General features: G+C 38.0%; 1 protein-coding gene across 1 annotated transcript in view; it reads left to right on the plus strand.

Moving 5' to 3' along the window:
• Window positions 1–10,517, plus strand: part of SFXN5 (sideroflexin 5) — a 141,214-nt gene extending 130,697 nt beyond the window's left edge. Inside the window, exon 14 of the mRNA XM_072406670.1 lies at window positions 8,451–10,517. Coding sequence (XP_072262771.1) covers window positions 8,451–8,528 — 78 coding nt within the window. The 3' untranslated portion in view covers window positions 8,529–10,517. The remainder of the gene's footprint in view (window positions 1–8,450) is intronic.

Raw genomic sequence — 10,517 nt, forward strand, 5'->3', positions numbered from 1 at the left:
AACATAGATCTGTCCATGGGCTGGGTCTCTCTACCTAACATAGATCTGTCCGTGGACTTGGTCTCTCTACCTAACATAGATCTGTCCATGGACTGGGTCTCTCTACCTAATATCTGTCTATGGGCTGGATCTTTCTACCTCTCATGAGTCTGTTCATGGACTGGGTCTCTCTACCTAACATAGATCTGTCCATGGGCTGGCTCAGTTTAGGCCTCTTCAGTCTGTCCATGGTTTGGCTTTCGTTGTCTCTCATAAACCTGCCCATTGACTGTATCCCTCTACCTCTAGTAGGTATGTCTAAAAGACTGACTCTTTTACTTTGTTATGCTTTATATATTCCAGGAATAAACGAGAAGCATCAGAACTCAAAATAGTAAATAAACAGAAAAGCCAGCAAGGGGCCATTATCAAGGTTCTAAAGTTTAACAGGTTTTACAAATTTTTCTAATTTTCACCTTGTCAAAATAATATTTTTCCCTGCAGTTACTGATCAGTCACATTTCTGTGCTCCTTCAATGCTAATAGCATTTTTATGTATGCATTTTACATAAATTATACAAAATACATCAGAATTAAACCCATCTGTAAAAATAAAAGCACTGCTTCGTTTCACACTTCTGCTCTTTCGTATGGAAAGTGACGGTAATTGTTTCATATTGGATATTACGTCTAGCACTTTATTGTTCTTTACAGGTAATTATGTCTGTTTGCTTTCTATATTATTCTGTTGTTTGTCATTAAAAGGTTCCTTGTGGTCCACATGTCACCAGGCTATTCCAGCAAGTTAGTATAGGGCAGAATAGGGTCCTAGGAAAAGTAGCAGTGGGCCCTTCATTACTTCAGTTGTTTTTGATTAGGATTGCAATTGTTATGAAAGAACCCTCCCTGTTTGCATTGTTTTTACTGGTATGGCTCCAAAAGGCACCCGCTGCCTAGAAATGCAACCTGGCTTGCAAAGTGATTAGTAATACACAACTCCAACCAATTGTGTGATTGTATCTGTCCCCCTGAACATCCACCATTTTTAATTTTAATGTCCCTCTCACTCTCCGTGAACATTTCTATATTATGAGAGACAATTTCCTCTTAACAACAACTGTCACCTAAACAAGTGTACCGGTTGGGAGACTTTCTATTCCTTTTCCAATGACAGATGTAAACTTTTGGATTTCCCATAACTCTCTGCCCAATGGTCTTACCATGGTCTTGCTTCTCTAAAGGTTACCTTTTTCCACTCCAAACCTGAGAATAAAAATCTTTAACTATAGATACCCAATGAGTTTGCTTTGAAAGACAAGATGGTCTGTTTATCATCCTGAGGCCATGGAAGGGAGTTTGGGCAGGTGTCCGGAAAAAGTCCGGAAGGTGCAAGTGTTGAGCCTTTTGATGACAAGCCCTCACAAAAGTGCCAGCTTGTTCACGGATTTGGAATAGTATCCTTTAGACACTGGAGAGTCTGTGAAAGGACTAACAGGAAGTAACAGGGTGGGTAGAACTGGACAAAAGGTGTATGAGCTATGACTCAAACATATATAACAGATTGAAGAAAAAGTTGGTCTATGAAGCAGAAGACAAAGTTGGGTGTAACAATAACTGAGGTTCTTTATGAGCTATGATTTACACTTATATAACAGATTGAAGATGGAGTTGGTCTATGAAGCAGAAGACAAAGTTGGGTGTAACAATAACTGAGGTTCTATATGAGCTATGATTTACACTTATATAACAGATTGAAGATGAAGTTGGTCTATCAAGCAGAAGACCAAGCTGGGTGTAACAATAACCAGGGTTCTATATGAGCTATGGTTTACACTTATATAACAGATTGAAGACGGAGTTGGTCTATGAAGCAGAAGACAAAGTTGAGTGTAACAATAACCGAGGTTGAATATGATCACCCAAAGCCCTAAAATGGTGTTGGAAAGTGGGCAGGTAGTAACAATTAGGCAAATATGTTACATGGGAAGAACATGGCAAAGGTGAATTCAGGACTCATTAACCTTTGCAGTGCAGGACATGGCCAGCTGGTATGTCCTCCCTGTCAGCGATGGTTACCTGGAATTAATATTCTGTTGGTGGGTGAGTAAATCTAATAATGGCACAGCAAGAAGTAGGCTGCATCTGTTATGGATTTATGTACAAATTTAGCTCCTCACACCTCTGACACCCAAGATGTCTCCACTTAAAATACTTGCTGGCACAGCGTACTTTGCGCCACTACTTCCTGATACAATATTGTCACCGCTCTCCTGTTCCCCGCATCATTTCCTTTATGTTTATATATTTCTACTTCATTAGTGCTGTCTGAAGGGTGATTAGATCCTTCAAACATTTTACAGAGGTTAAACGTTGATTAAGATTTAATTATTACTGTAAATAGCTTAGTATGACATATGGTGCAAAACCTGACATATGTGCATTTGAATAAATGAAGTGCGATTTCCCATGATGCTCCAGTAGCTGTTTAACAGCTTTGCTGAAGGGTTATGTCGCACCTCATGTCTATCTCGCTTTCATGTTATATTTTGTTGGTTTTTGCAGCTCAAAACTAAGAAATTTTTTCCCTGTTGTTTTTTTTCCAGCGTGTGTTGTGTTTGTGTGTTTTTTTTTCCTTCCAACATCGAATATTTTAAATACCTAAATTGTTTGCTACTATGTTATCCTAATTTGTTAAACTAGGTTAAACATATTTAAGGTCCTGGATTTAGTTTTTTTTTTTTTCGAGTAATTGCTTTTCCGAACATAAGACTTGGATGATTTTATTTTGTTTTGTGTATTTCGTCAGCATCAAAGTGAAATACCACAGCTAACGAACATAGCAAACCTTTTGAAGATGAAACTGGTTAACCTGACATACATCCTTCAAATGAAAACAGTAGTGACCATTGCGTCAAGAAGCATGATGGGTTAGTGAATAGATTTACAGGGCCATGGTTTATTTTTTCCCTCAATTATCAATACAGTTGATGCGTTTATGTATGCGCTTCTGTTGTGTTTGCATGATTATGTGTAACCTCCACTAGGCAAGAGACTGATGAGAATACTACAGTATACAAAAAATATATCGGGGATATAATACAGTATAATAATAGATAGCGTGTGACTGTATCAGGGACTCTATAGGGAACCCTTAAAATACCTTTCAGGTCAGGTATTCGCGTTTTTTTGTAGCAAGCTCACTCTGACAGCCAGCAGTTTGCCAGTATTGCTCCGAAAAGGTGAGGATGGAAAAGATACGAAGTGTAAATCTTCTCCTCCCATTCTCACTGACAGCTCTTTCTACACTAATCCTTATCTAAGTAGTTGTCTTATGATAGCTGGGTGGCAACTGAAGAGTCCTGGGTGGTGCGCCCAGGTAAAATGGCCTGGGGAGAACATTGGTTTAGAGCAGTGTTTCTCGACATTTTTAACACATGGGAACCCCTTAAAATAACTTTCAGGTTTTTAGGGAACCCCAGCTCTAATTACTATATACCCACTGCTCATTGCTTTTTTTTTTTTTATGTAAATCTTTTAAATCTCTTAAATTGAAATTTAAATCTCTTAAATTGAGGTAATTCTGGGTACAAAAATACATGGCTTTTACAAATAATAAAATGTACACTATAATAAACTAAATTAAACAACAATATCACAGGCAAATATAAACAGGACTTTGAAATGTCGAGCACCCGGAACATCTCAGGGCCATTTTTTCAATGTGTACAGTAAAAAAAGAAACATTTATAATACATGACAAAATCTGATTAGTACTTTCTTTGGTATGAATGGAACTTTTAAGCATAAGACTACTGGGAGGAGAGGGCAGCAAAATCGGGAGTGGTACTGAACTGAATCCAGTAAAACCAAATATGTGTACATTTTTCAGGAGTTTCCCAAATCTGTGGACATCAGATTTTCCATACGATATATATCTGTAACTCTCCCCATTGTCTCATCGATGGTGGTGTCTCACTTTTCCAACACAAAGGAATGCGGGCCTTTGTGTCATGTGTAAGTTTTGAGAAAGCTTCCTAAAAGGGTGCAAGTTTTGGGCAATGCCATGGGCCGTCTTACATCTCCAACAAGTTGCATCTACATGAGGATATCTTTTTGCCAGCTTAACCAGCATTCTCTACTATCTAGTGAGTCGTTTGTAATTGATTTCTTGATACTTATTGCTTACCGAAGCTTTGTGGCCAAAGTGTAACATCATCTCCTGTTGCTTGTCTGTGAATTTGAAACCCAAATCCTCCTCCCATCTAGTCACAAATGTTGGGGTATCTCATCCATTGGCATGATAAGGTTGCTATATGCACATGACAGAGAACTTCTAACTCGTGTTTGAGAGTTACACAATGATTCTAAAGGCAAAAGAGGGCGGATATACTGAGATGGAGAAAAGGGGGAGATCTGAGAAAGTATGTCAGTTTAATGCTGCGCCACACATTCAAAGCTGGCAGATCCGTGGATGAACCCCATGCATCTCCCCTTAAAAAGTGTCTGGCTCTAAAGAACCTTTTTCACAGGGCATTTGTGATAGCATTGAAGGTATCAATCAGTTGGGGGCCAAGGGTATTAAAGTACTTTTTGTAATAACCACTACTCATTGCTTAAAAAAACTCTAGCAACCCCTGGATGAACCCTATGGTTCCACAGAACCCTTGTTGAGAAACACTGTTCTACACTTCAAGCTCCTCTGGTGAAGAATAGGTCAGAGCTGTATAAATGTATAATAATAGTGTTTTATATTGAAAAATGTACTTGTGCTTGGATTGATAACTGGTTTAGTACTTTTTGTAAAGGACTGTAGAACATGTCCGAGCTCTCTAAATACATAATAGTAATACTATGTGACAATTGGGAGAAAATAGAGGATGATCTATTCTAGTGAGAGGCTGGTGTGTATAATTCACTGCTGCCTTTAAAATCCCTTCTATTCCAGGATGAGAACCTGTGTGTATGTTGGCAGTGGTCTGTACTCATAGACATTGGTCATAGGCATTAAGCATTGGTTTTTCATTCACTCTCGCTATGCCATGGTTGTGCATGCTGCTTTTTGTCTCTGCAAGATTTTTGTATTGCTTGACTATTATTGGACATTGTAGTGAGTTTACACATTTTTTTGTGGTTTCCTATGGTTCTTTGCTTTCATCTTTGTGGTTCTGATGACACTGCTTATTATTAGTGACTTTGGACTCTCCAACTGAACTCCTCTTTAGCAACAAATTAATATGAAACTGCAAGAATATAAATGTGGTGAGGTAGTTTCCTATTCCCTAGGTGACATGGATCCAGGCAAAAAGGGAGCACACACTATTATAACACTAAGTGAATTGGATATTGCTGATATTGCTCTGTGGACATATTGGTAAAAAACAATTTTCTGTTTCCATGTCCTCATTTAGTGGTTTGGTGTTTCATGATTGCAATATTTCCTGTTACAATATTTTTTATTGAGTTTTAAAAGGGTACTAAGTATAAAAAAAAATGATATAATGTTACAATAAAAATGAAGTAACATGAAATGATATAATTTAAGTTATAACACAAAAGAAAAATAAATGCATATAATGTAATAAAGATAACTTATAAGAAAGAGATAATTAAAGAAATAAGTAAAAGAAAAGAGGCTAATAAAATGAAATATTCTTTAAGGGGAGATATATATAACTGTATTATCTAGAAACAGTATCTATATTTAATTTAGTATAGTTTATCCACGTGTCCCTTTAGAAATTTATCATGTGTATTTTGTATAATATAAGTTAGTCCCTCATTTATCATAATGTTTTTACTTTTCCGAATTACTATTTTATATTTCAATGAGGATGTTTTCCAAGAGCTTGCAGTAGTCATTTTTGTAGCACAAAATATGAAGTTTATCAGTTTTTGTTTTGTTTGGGGTATGTTTGGAATAGATTTATTAATGCTTCGAGTGGTTTTTGTTCAAGATTTATTTTTAATATAGTATGGATGAGGTTATAGACTCACAATCAATATAATCCATAGTTTTATTACTCTTGAACATTGATTGCAAAATTTCCATAGCTAGACTTCTACAAATGGGGCTTTGCCTAAAGAAAGTCCATATGAGAATCACTCAGCTAAAAGTGTCCTATGTGCCATCAGAATATACAATCCAGTGAATCGCTAAAGATGTTTTTGCATTTCTTTTTCTTCATTTTTACCTTTAACTCATATTGTCTTTGTGACACATTTATTGCACCGTTTTTCTTCCAATCTTTGTATGAAGAGCTTAGCTTGAGGGTCAAAGGAAGTAAACTTTCCAGACATGATCAGTAATGTGTGTGGTCCAACATGGTTTTTATAGGGACCACGTGCCATAAATATTTTGGCTTGTTGATCTCTGTACAGTCACCTTGAACTGTTGCAACTACTTGTACATTTTTCTTCATGCCTCTTATAAAATTAAGCATGAGAAATCATTAATATTAGTTATGTGGATAAAAAAAGACCATCATTTGTAACCTTGCTGATAATAGTTGTTCTCCAAGGCAGAAAGTTTCCAAACAACTAGTAGTACCAAAGCGGAAGCGTAGTGGGCTAGTAGAGTAGTCCTAGGGTAACAATGCTGCTCTTCTATTAATAATAGTATGGTGAGTGATCTTTATTACTCGAGGGCAGGAATTACATTAATGGCATGGTCACAGGGGGGGAAAAAATAAAAGAAAACTGCAAGGACTGATTATTAACCTGAAATATATTACATTGTTCTTGCGTTACATTTTATATCTCTTATCAGGTTGACTTTGCCCTATCCATCGTTTTTATAAATCCCAGATGATTGTGTATGAAATAAGTGTTTTGGTTGTGGGGTGGGCTTTAGTTACGATTTAAGGAGGACAGCATTGTGTATGAAGAAACTAAGCCATATTTTGGAAAGGTAATAAATCATAACACTCCCCCATTAAAGCTTTAAACGGCAGCCCGCCACTTTAGCGTCGACAGTAACTCTGAGCTGCGGAGAACAGATCTTTCCCCATGTTGAATTACCAACACAGCTTCTCCACCTGACATCCATAATTGAGACGATGATGTCTATAACATATGTTTACATTTATGGATCACTAAACAGATTTGGTAACTTCCTACACTCTTTCCTGCATTATGGCGAGAGATAATAATCAGAAGTAAATGCAACACATTATGGCACCCACTATCAAAACATTTCAAAATATTAATTTATGAAGGAACGGTGAATTATGTAACTCATCAGGGAATTGTGGTCTTTATAATATAATATCTGTCTTCAGCCTCCCATTAACTTATAGATATTTGGTTTATCTTTTGCTGTGATATAATTTTCAACAGGGTCTTCTTAGGAACCAGGTGGTGACCACAATAAGTAAGCTAGACATGTCAAGTAGAGAAGTTCATTGGTCACCACCAGTATATGTAATGGTCTGATTTTTTTTATTTTCCAGTGTGTGTACAGCACTGACAGTATAAAACATTTTATGGAATACTTGTTCCCTGAAAAAGCTAAAGACTCAATGTTTCTTCATGCATGTACTTATTAGACTCATTTAGGAGTGCCCACCACTCCACACCCGTCCAAGAATGATGTGAATGACCTTTTGTTGTAAGCAAGCCTTGTATTATCACCTTACATTAGTTATTGCATATTTTAGGTACTTGGACCCACAAAGCATGGTTGTTATGCTGAGTTTTGTTTTTTAAATGGCACAATGAGGACCATGCTAGTGGTAGATGTTCATTCACATTCCAATTAATAGGCATGAAAAGAGGAGGTGACCCCTGATTTTGAAGGATGTGAACTGTCTTATCATCCTCTCACTTTGCATTTTTCAGTTAATATTTCTCAGTAATGTTTAAGTTTTTCCACCTGAGAAACTGACATCAGAGCTGTGTGCACCATGTCCCCTCCAAAAGAAATGTTGTTTAGGACTTCGCAGCTAGCACAGATGACAGTATTTAGATTTGGTCTGCATATCTGTCCATTCCCTCGTGATTAGCCCCCCAATCAGTTTCCTCATGCAAACTTGTCTGCATATTTGCACCCACCAATAGGAAAATGTTGCTTTCTGATCAGCCATGACCTACTACTTCGGAGTTCCCTGTCTGTAAAACCAGTTGTAGTGTTTTCTGCCTCTTTGTTGGCAGTGATGAGCCAAAACGCCACCAAGAAAGGTCTGGTCATTTTCTTTTATTACACTGTGCCCTGGATTTTAGTAATACAAGTGCATCATGGGAATACATTTGCATTCTGGCATCAGGAGGTGCTCATGTTATGATCTAGCAGACATTTTTAACCTTTCATTGAGCCATAAGCTCTTTAAATGGAACCCACCGCTGGCAAAGTAACAGGTTACCTTAATGTGGTAATAAATGTATACTGGCGTGTTATTTATTGCACTGTTATGCAAAGTTTTAAATTTTTATGCTTTCAAACAGTTGTTTGACTCTTCTTTTTGAATTCTTCACAGATTGAGACCTCCCGACTTGAGCCAGAGATCGCGAAGAACACCACCTGCCACACGGTGGTCTACAACAAAGGATTGTAAGCCAAAATCCATCACCTCAGCACGGAGCAGCGAGGAAGAGCCCCCAAGTCACTCAGCGTGGAGCGGGGAAGAGACAAGTGCACCTGTACTTTCTTCCCTGACAGCTGGGAGATTTCACACCTTCAATCCGCTGTCACCTCACCAGACAAGTAGACATGCCACATTCAAGGTTTAGCATCGCTGGGGGGGACAAGGAGCAGCACAAATGTGGCGTCAACATTTTTAGGCATCAGAAGAAGAATACATACCACCATCACTGCATGAAGACTGAATTTACCCACGTGCAAAGCCTGCAGACCCAATTCAATGTCCGGAACACACTGACTGATGTCACATGACCCAGTTCTGATCCTGTTGGGCATACTATAAAGTCATATGCTCCTGTACTAGACATGGGTGAAGATCACATGACACACAGAAGTTAGAGGTCACATTCACCAGTTCTGTTTTTATTGAACCTGATGGGGTTTAATGAAGCAGACCACCGTTTAATAACATTAACTAATGTCATGGGACACAGAGGCTATCATGTGACTCTATGCGCTCTTTGTCTATTATCAGATATACCAACACAAATGATTTCCAAGCCTGCTGTCGCACAACACAGATTGTAGGCCTGGCCTCTTGACATGCTTCTAGATCTCAGGTTCACAGATTTTAGTAGTTTAGCTGAGAACAGTCCATTTTTGTGGAAGCTAGACTCAGATGGAGTTTTTTGGTCATGTTGGTATCACTTACTATAGCTATACCCATGGAATTTACGTGGACAATGTGTTCTAGGTAACATATACATGTACTTAGTCATGTCCTCATTTATCAGAGCAGTATAGTATTTTTTGTGGAGTATTTTAGGATATCTGGTACCTATGTAGGACTTTCTGGACATCAATTGCACATCTGGGTACACAGAGGAACCCCTCAGATCTTTCTCCATTGCTGGCCATGATCATTCTTGGCAATCTAGGCAGGTCAAGTAAAGCTCTGGACCTTTTTTTTATAGTTTTTATATATTCATATCAAAGCACAACATTTTTGGTATTAGTTTTGTTTAAAAATGTCTCAATTTATTTTCTTGGGTTTTTTAATATGTTCCAAACTATACCCCATACGGCCTACATCACTATAACTTATCATCTCATACATTACAGTGCTGTGTAATGTAATACACTATATGGCCAAAAATTTGTACAACACTACACTACTATTTTGAGAAGCTTTTTTTTTATCAGTCAGTAAATGTGGACATTCTTGTCCATTTGTGAGGTCAAGTTTTGATGATAAATGAGAAGACCTGGCTCATAATAGGCATTCTTTAGGCTCTGTGTTGGCCACTCGAATTCCTGCACCTCAGACCTTGTCTTTATGGAGCTGGCTTTGTGAAACTGCACTCAATAATTTGAAGGAGTACATACTCTTGACCAGATAGTGTATCAAATTTTGATCATGATATCTTTCTGGGTCGTATCTTAGCATATCCAACTAAGCTGTATCATTTTATTTTATTTTAAGCCAAGTCTCATGCTCTCTGTTTGAGTTGTCTTTCACTGTATCCCAACTATTTACATTCGGTTAGATATTACTGGGATATACTATACCTTACCTTGAGTGACTGAGCCATTTGTTGTCATATTCTGCTGAGTTTTATCCCATTGTAGTTTACTAGACTGGATAGTTTCCCATCTCACTGTGCCATATAGCCTTGTATTCCACAGAGTAATATCCCATACCCTCTTTGCCCACTAGGCTGTTCACCCATTCTGTTTGTGCCAAATCTTCCCAAACTCCACTGGGACCATGGGACCATGGGACACGTGGGACCATGTCACATCTCCTACTCCATAGAGTTAAAACCATTCCATCCTTGTGCCAAGCTTCCTCACAGGGTTTTTCCCAGGCCATCTTACTGTACCATATATCCATACTCCTCTGTGTTATGTCCTGGGTGACTGTGCCAAATCTCCCACCACTCCACAGGATTAAACCAACCTT

Source organism: Pyxicephalus adspersus, chromosome 3 (genome assembly GCF_032062135.1).
Source record: "Pyxicephalus adspersus chromosome 3, UCB_Pads_2.0, whole genome shotgun sequence".
In the NCBI taxonomy this organism is placed as follows: Eukaryota; Metazoa; Chordata; class Amphibia; order Anura; family Pyxicephalidae; genus Pyxicephalus; species Pyxicephalus adspersus.